The 16867-nt window shown below is 46.0% G+C and overlaps 1 protein-coding gene across 2 annotated transcripts in view; it reads right to left on the reverse strand.

Moving 5' to 3' along the window:
• Positions 1 to 3135: 3135 nt before the first annotated feature.
• Positions 3136 to 16867, reverse strand: part of Scrn1 (secernin 1) — a 64625-nt gene continuing 50893 nt past the window's right edge. The window contains exons 7-9 of one of the 2 annotated variants that reach the window (XM_023709959.1): positions 7916 to 8096; positions 6653 to 6812; positions 3136 to 3710 (exon numbers count right to left, since the gene is read on the reverse strand). In XM_023709959.1, coding sequence (XP_023565727.1) covers positions 6654 to 6812; positions 7916 to 8096 — 340 coding nt within the window. In that variant the 3' untranslated portion in view covers positions 3136 to 3710; position 6653. Of the gene's footprint in view, positions 3711 to 6546; positions 6813 to 7915; positions 8097 to 16867 lie in introns of those variants that run through there. The other variant, XM_004626514.3, reaches the window with a different exon arrangement.

The following is a 16867-nucleotide window of genomic DNA, read 5'->3' on the forward strand; positions in this document are numbered from 1 at the left end:
GCTGTGTTAGAAACCAGGCCTTTCTCTTTTGAGCTAATTTCATGAATGTTTGGAAAAATCAAACAAGAAAATTAAAATTGTTTACAGATCCATTTGAAAAGGTAAATAGCACTATATGTATTTAGCTTTATTATTGCAGACTAAGCAGAGTGTATTGCTCCTAAATTCCGCCAACTTGTGTTACAGTGGAACAGCCTGCCACTTAAAGTATCCTTAGTCCCCTCCCTCCATTTCGCAAACCTCTCAAAAACTCTGTGTGAAGCTAAACCAATTGAGCATCCATTGCAGTGTTCTAACTGGCTGCTGGAAGCTGATACAGGAGAGACTATGTGTGAGTTTGGAAGGCAAACACAGACCTGAATCTTTGGGAAAGTGAGTCTGAGCCTCAGTTTGTTCGCTGGCCCAATGGAAACACCATTGTGTATCCAAGCAAGCCCTGGGCTCTTCGGTCACATCAGAGCCAGGTGAGGACACACCTGACACTCACACGCAATCAGTTTACCTAGCTTATGCCCGGGCACAGACACAGCTCTGCTGGCTGCATCCCAGGAGGTCCACTGACAATGTTTGCTGAGCCACTCGGCCCACACTTCACTAGCGGTGCTGTTGGGTAACAAGGCAAGAAGGAGAATCAAAATTCGAAACCAGTGTTACAGCTAGCTACTACATTCAGCATCACAAGGAGTTAAGGGGCTGGCTTAAGCTGCCTGTCTCATGCTGGTAGAAGTAGAGAGAAACTGTTTAATGACTAAAAGAGCCTGTCTGGGTGGGAAAGAAAAGCAAGGGCCCCAGATGTTCTGCAAAGTAGATGATGAACTTCAGAGTCATTGGTTATTGTGGGAGGTGAAGGAGCCGTAATTGTAAGCACCCCTTACGGAGTTAAGAATGGGAGAGGTGGTTCCCAGAGGACTGAGGGGAACAATTTCACAGCAGGAAGGACTGCAGATGCCAAGACCAAGTTCCAAATTCTCCGACGACCCTCTAGAAGTTTCTGCCTCCTTCAGGAGCCCATCCTGTGTTGCGATGAATTGTGTCCCCCTAAAATTCATATACTTAAGTCCTCATCTTCAGCACCTCAGGGCATGACCTTACTTGGAGATGAGGTCATAGCAAATATAATCAATCAAAATGGGGTCATCATCTCTTCACTCACATGCGAGGAGAGGAAGTCACCATCTAGATGGACCCTGATAGGTCCACTCATTGCAGCACAGGCCCTATACAAATAGGACTGGTGTTCTTATTAAAGGAGGGGGCACCTTGAGCATAGGCAGATGCACAGAGAGGATGTAGTGCAGAGAGGAAGGCAGAGACTGGGGTGGTGCCAAAGATTTCCAGCAAACAGAAGCTGGGCAAGGGGCTTGGAAAAGATTCTCTCCCAGCCCTTGGAAGGAATCAACCCTGCAGACGCGGTGATCTCAGCCTCCTGGATCCACAGCTGGGATGTATTTTTCCTGGTTACACCACTCGGTGTGTGGTACTGTGCTACAGCGGTACTAACAACCACGTGCACAATCTGTCACCTTGGAACTTTTCTTTGGTGTTTTATTTTTTATTAAAAGCAAGCCAAGGATAAAGTGTAAAGAATTTGTACTTCCTTATCTTGCGCAGGAAGCCACCATCTAGACGGACCCTGGTAATTCCACTCATTGCAGGGGACTAACCCTGTTGTTCTGATCAGAGCAGTTATGTTCTCGCCGCATGAGAGTGAAGAGAGATTTTTTTTGGTTTTTGGTGTTATTTTTTTAAATACGTGGTATCCTTCTCTTGTGGAGTTGTTAAGCATTTAGAATAAACCATCCGATAACCTAGTATTCTTTTTCCTTCTTTAAAAAATTATAGTAGAGGGGCCGGGGAGATGGCTTAATGGAATAAATGTTTCCCTGGCAAGCACAAGGGCCTGAGTTCAATCCCCGGTTCCACCAAAAAAAAATTTAAAAAAAATTATAGTAGAATACACAGAACACAGAACACAGTTCGTGCTGGGCAGTGTTAAGTACATCTACATGACTGTGCAGCCCTCACCACCATCCTGGCCACAACTCTTGCCATCTTGAAGAACTAAACTCAGACAGTGTTGGATTGTTTTGCTGAATTCAAACACCTATAGTATTTAGATGCCAATAGAATACCCACCTCTGACAGGACTAAACAAAAAAAGGGGGATACAAAGGAAAGATTATTTTGTATTTATATATACAAAATAGTTAGGATAGATATACAGTTACTTTCACTTAATTCAATGAGAAGAGGTGTACTAAGAGTGATTGGCCAGGATATCCTGTCTGCTTCTTGTACTATGGATAACCACTAAGAAGATAACAATGTACAGTGTATTGATTATCAAAATTGTCCTATCAATCAGCTTTGAAACTGTCTCATTCATATTTGTTTCTCAATAAAATTAAAATTAAAAAAAAAGGATGAAACTCAGTAGCTGCCAAACAATTCTATCGCCCCTCCTCCCAGCCCCTGGCAGCCACTCTTCTACTTGCTGTTTCCATAAGTCTGAGTACTCAAGTACTTCACATAAGTGTGATACCCTCCTGTGATGAGTTTATTTTGCTTAGACTAATGTTCTGCATGTTCACACATGTTGTAAGCATTAAGACTGAATAACAGTCCACGGCATGGGCGTGCTGCATTGTTTGTTTGCCCATCCGCCTGTGTACACTTGCTTCCCCCCACTAGCTACTGTGAATAATACAGTTGTGAACCTGTGACAAATGCTTCTTCCAGCCCCTGCCTTCAGGTCTTCTGGGTATATACTCAGAAGTAGAACTGCCACATCATCGGCAGCTCTATTTTCAGGTTTTTGAGCACTGTTTTCCACCATGGATGCACCATTTTATGCCCCCACAAAGGTTCCAGTCTCTCCACATCCTCAACCACACTTGCCACTTTTTTAATAGGCCCTATCCTGATGGATCTGAGTTGATAGCGTGTTGTAGTTGTGTGTTATAGAGTGAATTAATCCAATGAAAGGTACCTAATGCAAGAAATTGCCGGAATGATGGCGTTTCATGAAACTTCCAGTCAGAAAAACAAGCCCCTTTCATTTATTGTCTATGTTGTGACTGATGCCTGCATTTTTTCATGAAACACAAGACAGAACACATTGATCTCAGTATCTTTTATTGTATGCTTGATGCATTTAGAGACAATCCCAAGGCAAGCGCTGCATAGGGGCGTTATCTGACTTGTAGATGTGTTTGTACAAAAGACTGTTAAGACTACATGGTCAGTTCTGACTGCAGGAAACAGATTTTATTTTCCCCGGCAGTAGCGTTTTCCAGCTAACACATTTGAATTCTCACAACATGATTGCAAACATGGACATATTGGTTCCCACAAGAAATCTGCAGATGACATTTTGGGGTATTTGGCATCAATCAGACAAAGCACATTTTGACACACACCAGAGGAGGGGAGCAAGGATTCTGGATTGAGTAGGATGAAATGCCACAGCTACAGGAAGCATATGGTTGTGCTGGGACAGCTGGGCCTCTCACCTGCCAGGCCTATGCACAAGCAGGTGGCCAGTGAACGAGGTCCCCTCCCTTCTGTTTCCTTCCTGAAGCTGAGAGCTCAGATGAAAATCTTTCCAATAAAGGATGCATGGCTCTCCAGGCAAGAATGCAAGAGTTGTCATGACCAACACACTGGTCCCACCTGGCTTCCTTGCTGGGCCACCCAGGAATGTGTGTCACCTGTACCAATGTAGGATGATGTCAGTTAGGAGGCAAAGTTATTTGCCTGGTCAATAATTACCTAAAGATTCACCAATAGTGAGAGAACTTCATGGCTAAGATCTAATAGGCATATACCTGCTCTGTTAGTTTGTAAGGCAGACTAATAATAACACTGGCTCTTATATTATTGAGCACTAGAATCTCCATAATCTTGATTATGTCCTTATTCTACCTAAAGGTTCAAGTCACCTCCAAGAACGAAAGGGTACTATATTATCTTTGCTAATTTACTTTCACTGGTGTCTGCCCTGAGTCGGAGGGCTGTCTTCACCTGTGGTGAATCCCGTTTACTAGATGAGACTAACTAGCTTATGTTAGGTCACAGGGGAGAAGTGAGGAAGAGACCTTGCCCTTTACGGCCATGATTACTTTCCGCACAAAGCATGCACAGCCCCCCTCCCCCCATGTTAATAGACACACCAATGATATTCTAGGAAGCTATTTACATACAGTGACCTTTAAACATTGTCGGATTTCATCTTGTATATTCATTTCCTATATTGCCTTCAGAAAAGCAATCCCTTGTGAAGAATTATCCATGCAATGTGCATTTTTCCAAACCATTATTTGTTAGGAACATTTTAAATAAGCCATCCCCTTTAACAGCCTACTCAAAGTCCAAGTATGTATTTCTAGCTGTTAATTTAAAGAAGATAAAGGTCACTAAGAGTGAGCACATCCACATCAGTGATCCTTACTCTCTTTATGTGTGTCCCTAACCATCCTAATGCACAAAGAACCCAACTATGGCTATTATTTGGGTTCTGGTTGTACCACCTCCATTTCCTGTCAGCCTTCACCAGGCTGTGCCATGGAGGGCTGCCCTGCCCTCTAGTGGTGATGCAGGGACCTCAGCGTTGTGATGTTGAGTGCCAGCCAAGATCACTCTCAAGTAGTGCTGGGCCCTCTCTGCGATGCTTGATTGAGATCAGTGTCCCCTAACGGAAGTAGCCACTGAGTTCCCCACCGCACACTGGGAATTGCCATCAAGCTGGCAGAGTTATCTGTGGCTGCCTACAACAACGAAAGGAGTCCTCTGTGCAGTGTACTCTCACCAGACTCCTAGAATCACCATGGCTGGCCCAGACATGTCTGGGGCAAGGAAGTGTTTCCTGGCAGGTGGAGGGTGAGACCATGCAATGAATCACAGGATGGCTTTCCGCATCATCTCATTTCACACAGCCACTCATCAGGTGGGCCTGCAAGTGGATGGGTATCCATATCCTTCTTTCTTCCTTAGCAGCTGCACACCCCTCACAACTACAAGGCACCATGACTGGCAGCCATTAGCTTTTCTCCTAAAATTTTCTTCCCACCTCACCATGCGTAGTGAAGTTACATGCAGAATTTGCCAAAGAGTCGAGGAAGAGTAGGAAGAAAGGGTTTGTTCCAATAAAATCTCTGCTCCTTTGTGCTCACACCCATATGATGAAGGGTGGGACCCCTTCCAGCCCTCATGGTCTAGTACTCTGTTCTGGGAAGGAATTGCTAACCCTAAGCCATTTCCAAGACTACAGATACTCACAATATTTTGTTCGCAGATTCCTGTCAAGGATAGTAAAGCATAGTTAGGCCCAAATGGCATTCTCCCACTGGCTGCTCTATTTGGCGATGCCCTCGGCCATTTCAGGAGTGGCTGAGAGCTTCAGTGGAGTTCAGCCCCCGCTGCCTTCTACCCACTTCAGCTAGCACCTAGGGCCCAGGGAACGACCCAGGAGGCGAGTGGCTGCATACACCAATTCATAGGATCCAACAGGCTGTGCAGGAAGGGCATGGCTGGACTCTTACCAGCACGGACATGCTTCTGCATCCATCTGTCACCTAGTGGCCCTCTGTCCTCCCAGGTCCCACCTGGTCTTCCTTGTATGTTTTTCTATGCTCTGGTGGTATACACAACATTGAGAACAAATCAGTTTAAGCACAGACTCTGCTGAGATGAAGCAGTGGTTGTTCAGCTTCTAGCTACTCTAACTGCAATCTAAACAGTCAAGAGTTTCTCCTTTTCTTTCTCTTGTTAGCCAAAAAAGCCACAGCTGTGAGAGGCAGACTTCTACCATGGGGCCATTTCATGAATCCTAGGCTAGATGTTAGCAACTAGACCTGGATCGTTTCCACACAAAGCTGCATCCATGAGGCAAGCACCCTGCCAAGAAGGGACAGAAGCCAGGCCCTTCGGGAGAGCCATGCATGGATTTGGAGAGGTTGTCTGCATGGTGTCTCAGGATCTCTAAGACCCAAGGGTTCCAACTAACACACATGTCCAGTTCTCCTGCCTGTGAAGCAGGCCTAGATTCAGTACACAGAAGATGGATCCTTCAGGATCATGGGCACTGGGATGGACTGGACCTGAGGAGGATCCTCTCATTCCTTCCCATTCGCAGGGCCCTAGGAGACACCTGTGGAGACTGTGCTACACACAGCCATAGGCTCAAAGGAAGGGAAGCAGCTCTCCCTCAACTCCACACACAGGAGCCTGTGTATGGACAAATGCCTTTTGTTAACCTGGAAGAAAATCATACTGAAAGACTAAGACTTCAAAAGAGCTTGCTTTTCCCGCCTGCTCGGCACTGTGAGCCTACCTCTCAGGCTCAATGAGCTCTAGCTCTCCCAGGAGAGGCTACTGTGTCCACTGTCACTGAAATGAAAGACTAGCGGCTTCCAATCCACAATTCATCACACAACTGAATACCAGGGAAAGGGGATACACATTACATAGCAAAGGAGGGGACCATGGCAAAGAAGGGGATGTTCAGAGACCCAAGGTAACAGTTGGATTGGGCTGCAGAAAAAGAGGCCACGTCGTAACTTTCTCATTTGACTCAAACAGGAGAGTGGTTTGTTTTGCTGGTAATTTAGTCAGGTGGGAAGTTTTAAATAAGAAGGGGGGAAGGAATGCTTACTTCACTTAAAGAATTTAATCTCTGTGTCGACGCAGTCATAGAAAAGGTCCCCCACCTCGGCGGGGTCCGGGGGCTCAGGGCTACTCAGGATTTCCTCCATGGCTTCCAGGCCTTGCTTCTCCAGCTCCAACATGGTCTTCCTCAGTGTGCGGCCTTGCTCCTGAGGAAGGACACGGCCACTCACAGGTCAGCCAAGCAGTAGTGACAGTGAACACTGACAGCCCGGGGGTCGCAGGCCTCCCGCCCACAGCCCAGCCCACCCCCTCCCACTTGGTCCACACCCTACCACTGGGTCTCACTTTCTAAATTCATCTGGGTCTACTGCTAGCCTTGCCCTTCTTTTGCTTCCTGTTTAGAGACACCACTGTGCCAAATATAAGCAAATAAGCTTGTCAAGGCCACAGAAATACACAGCTGAGTTTATCTTCAGGTCACACTGGGTCTATTAAAAATTGGGAACATGGATGAATTCTAACGACTATGTTCCTTCCTCCTCTCCACAGCAAAATACAGGCTTGGATCTTAAATGAACATTCCTCACTCCTCCAGGCACTGATTTGGTGCTGGTGGAACACATCCTGGGTGTTTTTCATGTTTGAAGTGCTGCCTTTTAACTTCATTAGTCAAAGCTTTGGAGGTGGGAGAGGCACTTGGAAGAATTACTTGGAAAGGAAAAAAATACTAGGAACTTAAGAATCTTTTTAAAAACTATATTTGTATTATGGTAAGCATATACATATACATATTTCATAAAGTTTATTATTTTAACCGTTTCTTCAATGTACAGCTCAGTGCTCAGTAGCACTGAGCACAGTCACACTGGTGTAGCCACCACCACAATCCATCTGCAGAATATCTTTGGAGAATTGCTCATTTGAAGCGACATACAATTGCCTCTTCAAACAAAGCAGTACCATCCAATACACCTCTCTACCTTCAAAAGTATGCAGAGAATTTCAGACAGCACATTAAGTGATAGCCCTACTAGAACTGTATACCTCAGTACTCCTAAATCTCCAGTAAATGAGAAACATTTTTTGCCCACTGAGCATGAGAATCAGATCCTAAGTAGAGGCTCTGCCTGACTCGGACTCAGAAGAATGAGTAAGAAGAGTGACAGCAGCATTCTGGGAAGAGTCTGGGGAACCCAGCTCTTGAGAGCAGACTGCTCAAGCTAGATGGGAAGGGGAGGAGCTTGCTGGGGGCTCCCCTACCTCCTTCCTCACTCATCTCACCTGCCAACACAGGCCCCACCAGGCGTACCTGGTCACGATCGATGACAGCACGTGCCCACTCATGGGCCTTGTACAGCTCATGCCGGCGGTCTGGTTTCTCCTGGAAACGAGGCTCTTTTTTGGCAGGGTCCTCATCCCCGAAACAGGGGGACTGTGCTTTGGGAACAAGTTTTACATCATCAACAAAGATGAAAGGCTTGAATATGGACCTGGAAAAAAAGAGAGCCACTTAGGCTAGACTGAACTCAGAGTCCAAGGGCTCCCCAGATTGTCGTTTTACTCAACAAATGCCCCTGAGCCAACATTTGTTGAAGGTGGGTGGTGGGCAGTGGGTGACACATGCCAACGTAATCGCACCACATGTGCTAGCAGCTATTTCAGTCAAACTAACAGCTATTTATAAGCTTAAGGGCCTTCTATGCACAGCAAGGTGACACCAAAACAGACTCTCTCCTCAGGCATCATTGGAGAAAAGCTTTTCAGTTCCAAAGTAAGGCAAATAGACATGCGGTGCTTGGGGAAAGGGTGTAATGGACCATCAATTTGAGATAAAAGGCCTGACTCTTTCTCTTTTTGAGGCTCTGTCTTATTGAAAAATCTTCACAATATCGTTTACAGGCTCAAGGAGGGGACAGATTAAGGCAGATGACATCGAACGATCTCAGGTCCCCAGAGGGGACATGTACCCCCTTGGAGCCCACATGTAGAGACCAGTTTCTCAGATCTGAACATTTTTTTTTCTCTCTGAAATGGGCACACGTTGGTCCATTCCCAGGATTCTCAGGTGGGTCAGAACTGAGCTGCGATGCTGACTCTCAGCCCTAAGGTAGGTGGGTCCTGGGGCAGCCAGAGCAGCCTGGAAGCCCAGCATCTGACAAGGACGGGGCACCAATCATGCTCGCTGCCCAGCCAAGCCCTTGGGCTTGTAGCAACAGCACCGCTGCAGAAGCTGAAGCACAAGGTGCAGCGCTGCAAGATCCCAAGGGACCCATGCCACCCTCCTGTGAGGACACTGCGAAGGACACGGGCAATGAGAGGAGCCTCTAGGCTAGCCTCCTGAAGTAATGATGGAAAAGAGGGCTCAAGAGAAGAAAGACACCATCACAACATGCGACCCTGAAGCCAGACTAACTGAACCTGAGTGGCAAAGGTATGAGACCGTCACATCCCAAGCTGGTGGAGTGGAACTGATTAAGGGTGAGTGTCAGGGACACTGCTGTCCTCTGCGGGTGAATCACATACATACCATGTATATGGGGGATCAGTCCCCCTCCCAGTCCTAACTGCTGGGGAGCACACAGCATGCTGGGCTATTCCCTCCAAGCCCTCCCCAGCCCTTCATTACTAAAGAGAGTTCCCAAGACACAGTGGAGCACTGGGGAAAGAGACCATGCTTTTCCCTTTCTACTACCACTGGAGATGAAAAAGGAATAGATGCAAAACTTCCAACTGTCTAAACCAATTCTGGCCATCGGAAAGTGGGGGACTGGGAGGAAGGCAGGGAGAGAAAGTGCCCAGCACATCTGGACCTGCCTGTCTCTGGCTGCTGCTGGTGTCTGACAACACTGCCACATCACACCTGGCAAGCCAGTGTCCAGCTCTGTCCTACAGGGACAGAGAGCACCAGAGCATTTCTCAAAGGCTGGCGCTCACCACACAGTAGTGGCAGACAATGGCCTGCAGGCTTGTCCTCACATTCTCAGCTCTAGGGCTCTGCGTTGGGCAAAGGCAGTGACAGTGTGGTTCCCCCACCTGCTCCGCAGGGCGCTGAGGCTCTTCTGTGGGACTAGTTCAATCTGTGCCAAAGCTGTCTGAGCCTGTGCTAGAGAGGAAGCTCCTGGGAGAGGAGGTCCCTGCTTTCTTTTCCATCCATCCAAACCATGGAGATGTTCACTTATGAGATACTACTTCCCACTCTCTCTGCACCCACCTCTGTCCTCCACCATTCAAAAATCATGCGGCAGTAAGCTCCGCATCAGCGCACCTGCATTCCACTCCTGCAAGCTCGGTGCTTTACTTCCTCTGTCTCCTTTAACACACTGACCCCAGGAGAGAACTTAGTCAAGGAGTCCAGGAAGGGAGTCTGGCAGCAGAGGGACAGAGAACCAGGCTGGGTATGGTGCTGGTGTTTGGAAAGCCATCCAGAGCTTGACATCTGACAAAGTCATGTCAAGTTTCAAGAATCTGCAAAGCAGAGCTTCATATGGATGTGTCTCCACAACCCCCTTAGGAATTGTTAGGCTTATGATTCACATAAAAGAGAGCACACAATCACCCACAGTTTGGACTTCACTTCATTAAATGCATAAAGTTCTTACAGAGATCCACTTCTTGCCTCCTACCTTGTAAACCTGCAGAAAGGGACAAGCCTAAGCCAAGAATATTCAACAATAACAAGGAAGTTTAGAGTCAAGATCTTGAGTCAGTGAGAAAGTACCCCCAAGAGCTGAGTTTCAGTAGGGCAGAAATAGAACAGAAAGAACAATGGTTGATTAAGTTTCCATGACTACGCCTAGTTTATACTGTGTACTCATGTTAATCAAAATTTAAATCATTTTTCGCTTATAGATGAAAAACCACATCTGCTAATCTTGCATGAAGAAAGCTTATGAAATCACTCATGTATAAATAAAGTCTACTAGGCCGGCCAAATAGCACAGCATATTAAAGCGCTTGCAAGCAGGCGCAGGGACTGGGGGTTCAAGCCGGCCCACCCCCGGAGAGCACTGAAATGGAGATTGAGGCTGGGCATGGTGGCATGTGCCTGTAAACCCAGCTCTTGGGAGGCTGTAAATAGAATCACTACAAGTCCGTTCTAGTAGTGAGACCCTGAACACCCTATAGACCATTCCCTAAAGTACAGAAAAGAAAGGAAGGAAGGAAGGAAGGAAGGAAGGAAGGAAGGAAGGAAGGAAGGAAGGAAGGAAGGAAGGAAAGAAAGAAGGAAGGAAGAGAGGCCACTGACTTTGCTCAGTGGACCCCATGCTTCTCCTCTCTGGCTCTAATCTGAACTAAAGTGATCTTTCTGGTCCCTTCCAGCCTCTAAAACTATTTTGCTATTTCTGTGTCATGTGTTTGTCATGAGGTCTGCAGACCTACAACTTCAACCTCAGGAAGCTCATGCCACCTATAATCAAACTCTTCTGCATTCAAAGTATAAGACGACGGTGGTAAAACCTAGGATGCTCTATTGGATGCAACTTCAAATCCACTCATCACTAGAATATGGGTGTCAGTTTAATCATTGGAACTGGAAATGGTCTGGTGCTTTTCTAAGAATAAGTGCCATAAATTTATTTATCCTTTCTACTTATTAACCTTATTTTCAAAATAAATAAATACAAAAGATGCCTATGCCATTTAAAGCAGCCAATCTGTTACAAGGACTTTTGTTTTCAAAGTCTGTAAGGAAGTCAGCATTCTCGATTGATAAAAAGATGACATTAAGGTGATTAAAAGGGAACTTTCTGAGATTGAGTAAATACTTTAAATGATAAAAGTATATAAAGAAACTTACAATATCATCAATAAAAAGTATTGCTGATAAATTACAATAATAGGAATATTTACTTCAGATTTGGGAATATGTATCATTCAGCTTTGATCATTTGTACCTATATACTATGTCCCCAAATCAGCACTGTGGCTCCCAAATGTTCTGACTTCTTGTCAACCCTTGCTGAAAATCACATTTAAAATTCCAGCTAGGTAAAGAATTACCCTGGCATTTTTCCACACTTGAACCACAGATGGCAGCTTCTCCAATGCCACCTGAATAAATGTATGCCAATTAATGGCCCAGAGAGATCAAATGATTTGGTTAAGGTCATAGAGCCAACTGGTGTCAACCACCCAGCCACCCATCCAGGATAAGGCCCAGCTGGCAATATAAATAGCATGCCCTAATGTCCTGTAGATGGCCATTATGGAACACAGTCTCATGAGAGGATTCCAGAAATTCAAGACATTTCTGTCCCCAGGGATGACTCTCAGAATGACCTTCAGAAAAGTCACTCAGCTCAAAATTTGCCCTGGCCACTCAGCCCACTATGGTGTAGTATGACATGAATATAAAATGCTAGGTCAAAATGGGAAAGTGCTTCCAGTGACCTCAGGCAGGCAGCATGTGGCCGGTTAACAAGAAATTGAAAGCTGGCTCAGCTACTTTAAAGAGATCCTCCCAGAGGCCAGATAAGCCAACAAGACCACATGGAACCTACAGGGAGCCGTCAAGGCCAAGGAATAAGCTCATGACACAAAGCACAGCAGGGGCTTCCAAGGCCTGTCTCAGAGCCATAGAATTTTATTCCTGACTGACACTTTGAGGCACAGCCTAGGAATGATCCCCACAGGAAGCATCTGGCTTATCTATCCTTTCTGCCTTCCAATGCCTTGTTATGGATTTATCAAACGTAAAACAATGTTTTTCCATCATCTGTTTTCTCACTTTGGAAGAAGAGAAAATACTGTGAAGATGTCTAACGTTGTACACCATAGCCCAGTTTGCATTTGTTTTTTATGGCTTCAGTCATTCATGTATTCAGTAATTACATGTTGAGCACTAACCAAGTGCCAGGCACTGTTCCAGGTGTCAGGGACACAGCGCTGAGCACGCTGTCTTGTACTGCAGATGTGACTCTGAGGCTCACAGAAGCCACATGCTCTGTCCAGTAACATCTTCATAACTGGCAGGTGGAGAGATAAATGCAGATCTTCTGAGTTCAAAGTCAGTTTTCTCCATGCTTCCCCCTCTTAGATCCTTCTATCCTTGTTGTTTCATACACATTGAGCTATTGCATAAATCATCATTATCACAATAACTTCTTGTGCCTTGGGACTTGGAATTTTATAATGCCTGACCCAATACTTTATTGCCCACTAGTTCTGACCTCAGGCAGGGCTCTGTTCTTGCTGAAGAGGTGGCCACTCCCCAAGCAATTAAACCAGGCTGATCTCCTTACCTGGAGAATCCCCCAAAGGACATTAGGTACATAAGGGAACAACACAGAGGTCCCTGCTCTGACAAATCTGCTAAACTCCAAACCAATCTCCAAGGAACTTTGAAGAACCAGTTTCTCTCAAAGTGCACGTGTCCCTCTCAAGGATTCATCTGGAGTCACTGCAGCTTTACTGCCACAATAAATCACTTTAATCTTATTGCACCTGACTGAGAGGAGAACCAGCCCCTAAAGAGAGTTTCTATTTTAGAGGGAAAGAGAACTAATGTTTTTGGAGTACAGGACAACTTAAGGATGCTGTGCTGGCCCAGGTCCTCAGGAGGATTTAGAAAGTCAAACAGAGGAGACACTGTTTGAAGAATTCAGAATGCATCTGGAGGGGATGATGTCACTCTGCCTGAGCTCCTCAGCTCTTTGCATCTGTGCAGGATCTGCCCGCCTTGGGGGCCAAAGGCTACAGAAGTTATGGGATCTGGCCTCAGCATTTTTTCTTCAGCAACAAAAACAAACCTCCTGTGGCTGCCACTAAAGTCAGTCAAGCATCTCATTTTCTGGAACTGTCTCCCCTCTTGTATATTACCATCCTGGATCTTGAGTAGTTGTGCATGTTCCTATAAGCAAGGACCTCTCAGTGCTTTGCTAGTTTAAGAAATCTATCTCTGAAAAAAGTAAGCTGCTGACTTCCATGGTGCTACCTAAAACCCAGGAGTAGATAATTACTCTTCCTGCTGACAAAATACCAAATGTTGAACATGCCCAATTACAGAGAAATACTGAAATGTTGAATAAGACAAAAAATAATCTATGACAGTTCTACAGTCACGGTAGGAGACGCAGTCTGCTTAACCAGGGAAGATAAGAAAGAATGTCCTTTGAAAGGGCCTTAATCTTCTATAAGGTCTTTTCAATTAATTTAACCATGAATAATTTCTTTTAAAATTACTTGAAATTTTCCACCTTAAATATCAGAAGGTTATTTTGCAACCCATTTCTTTTTTCAGATTGGGTTTCCTCCCTGTTTCTGTAGTTGATTCTTTACTTCAGATGCTATGAATTCAGAGAATTCTTCTTTTATTTCAGAAAAGAATTGCACTCTGAGTTCCTCTATAACTTTCTGCTGTTGCTTATTTACTATGGACGCTATTAATTCATACATTTGAGCTGAGCTAGTGTCCTCTGCACTTGTTCTGGGTGGGCATTGGGTTTCCTCCATATGTTTCTGCATTTGATTCTTTACTGCAGATGCTATTAATTCAGGGATTTCTTTTTTCATTTCTAATTTGAGTTCCTCTATACCTTTCTGCAGTTGTTTCTTTATTTCAGAAGCTGTTGATTCATTGATTTCAGCTGTGTGAGTCCCAATTTGCTCTGGTAGTGTCCTCTGCATTTGTTGTGGGTGGGCTTGGGTTCTGAGATTGCATTTTGCTCCTTCTTGTTGGCATTTTGTGTAGCACTGTCTTCTGACCTTTGTTGTAGAGCTTTGGTGCAGTTATAACCTTAGCACCTACTGAAATTCAGGTGCAGATCTACAAAGTTTGGATTTATCCAGTTGTGTCTGGCTTGAGTCTGGCTGCTGTGCTCACCTCCTTCCTGCTGCTACCCTTGGGAGTGAACCTGTTGTGCCCCTCTGGCAAGATGTTCTGCTCCTGCACTAGCTGGGTGATTCTGTCCCCTACTCTCTCTGTAGGTATTGCCCTGCAAGGTTTCACCCTAGGCCTGTATGCCAGGCCTGAGCTGAGTCTGGAGGGGACAAGGTGGAGTAGGGGGGAGAGGAAGCTCTCCCCCACACTCACCAGGTCTGGGCTAAGACTGGATGTGGGGGTCCCCAGAATGTGGCAGAAATTCTCACTGGGTGGGTGGGGTGGGAGGGGTGCTGTGGAGTGGTGGAGGGGGGTCCTAAGGGGATGGAAGAGGGTCTCACCCACACCATGCCTGCGCTTGGACTGGCAGGTCCCGCCAGTGCAGGATAGCTGGAACCCCATTTCTATAATTGGAGTAAGCCACATACTTTAACCTGAGAAATGGAATTCCCTTCATTCATGTCCTGGCATCACAAAGCCTGTCTCCTACGAGGCATGAGAGCTGGTGTGTGAAACCCTCTCCTTGAAAAGCTCTGGCTTCCTAGGAAATAATGTCCAAATACCTTAGTTGAACATTCCAGGTACCTCAGAATAAACCTCAAAAGACCCACATGTACCCTAAAAGGCCAGCAGGGTCCTCACCAAAGGCTGCTGATCTGTCAGCACTAGGACAGCAAGCTAGGGCACCATCTGTCAGGAGACAAGCCCAAAGCCCAGAGAAAGAAGACCCCCAAATCTGTAGATCAAACGTGGGTGGAATGTGGGACCACGGAAACAGGGGTCCAGAACTGGGAGATGAACTAAGGAAAAGGATCTGAATTCGAAGAGGAGGAGCATCCAGAGAGGGTGTGGCAACACTGAGCCTCTGAGTGGCTGAGGCCCACTGTTCAGGGGCAGCTGGGGGACCCCCTGGCCATGGCTGGGCTTGTGGAAAGAAGGGGCAGGGGAACTAGGAGAGGGAAACCTAGTCACAGCCTCACCCACAAAAGCAAGTGCCCCGTGACCTGTGCCAAGCTCCTTCGTGCCCCTGTGCCACCACACTTGTGAGTCTCTCTGCCCAGAATGTAACTCCCACTTTTCACCCCTCATAAATTCCCCTCTTCCCACAATGTGTCCTTGGCATCTCTTAGAACGCCCTCTCGTGCCCCGCCCCCAGGATTTCCTCCTCACTGAAGTTCTCTCCTTCATCACGTCATTTGTGTGGCGACTTCCTTCCTTGTTTGCACCTCATCCCTGATATGCAGGATACACATTTGGTAAATGAAGAATACTTTATTCTAAGTTCAACAGTAGATCTGGTTAAATGATCTACTGATACTGGCAGTAATTTTAAAAAATGAGGCCAAAGGGCCAGGAGAACTATTTGTCTTTGTTCCTCAATCACTTAAGATGGGGAGGAGAGAGGAAAGCCCCCGCCCCCCTCGCTAGACATCTCCTGAAATGGTAACAGGAGAAAGAGCATTTTCAAAAGCTGCAACAGGAATGAACCTTAACAGTAGCCAATTCTGTGGTAGCAGATTCAAAAGTTGAATGGACATTCCACAATGATAGGCTTTTGCCCAACAGAGCACCTGGAGTACTCCAGAGAACCCATGAAACCAGCAGTTTTGCAGAACTTTGCACGCTGATGATCAAACTTACCTCCTAGAGTTTGAGGTCTGCCATGAAGGTGCTAACACAGTAGCTTCGTGTCAAGGCATCTGTATTTTTCTTAGACTCCTTCCAAATAATTCTAATAGTGAATGCATTTAGAAAGCACTGATGGGGACCTGCCCTGTAGCTCAGTTCTTTAAGTGGCTGCTTCAACAAAGCAGTCAGGCTCAGCTTGCTGTGGTTTGATCCCCACAACTCAAGCCAGCCAAACCTGCCCTGAAGGCATTCAGAGCAAAAAAAAAAAAAATCCTTCTGCCATTTTTGTTAATTATTGAAACTGTCCTACCAGTTTGGCTTGAAACTGTCTCATTGCTATTTGTTTCTCAATAAAATTATGGGGAAAAAAAAGCACTGATTGGTTTCTAAATGTTTGGTTCTAGGCTACTGATGATGTGACCTGTGACATACATGACATTCCTGGAGAGGTGCTGCTATCTCACTGGTAGATCAGAGATGGGTTTCACAGCTAACTATTAAACCTACTAGGTTCAAACTTGGAATACCTCATTTGTTCCACCCAGCTAGTATATACAAATAAGGGCTAGAGGGGCTGGCAAGAGAGCTCAGTGGACTAAAACACCTGCTTAGGCACACTTAGGCAAGCACAGGGACCTCAGTTCAATCCCTGGCACCACATGCCATGCCAGCCCCACCCCCAGGGCAGGCTGAGCCAGCCAGAGTCTGACACTGGTGGTGCACACCTACAATCCTAGCAGTGGGGAGGCTGAAAGCAATAGGATCACCACAAGTCTGAGCTGCACAGTGAGACCCTGCAACAACCAAATACAT

Source organism: Octodon degus, unplaced genomic scaffold (assembly GCF_000260255.1).
Source record: "Octodon degus isolate 3935 unplaced genomic scaffold, OctDeg1.0 scaffold00015, whole genome shotgun sequence".
NCBI lineage: Eukaryota > Metazoa > Chordata > Mammalia > Rodentia > Octodontidae > Octodon > Octodon degus.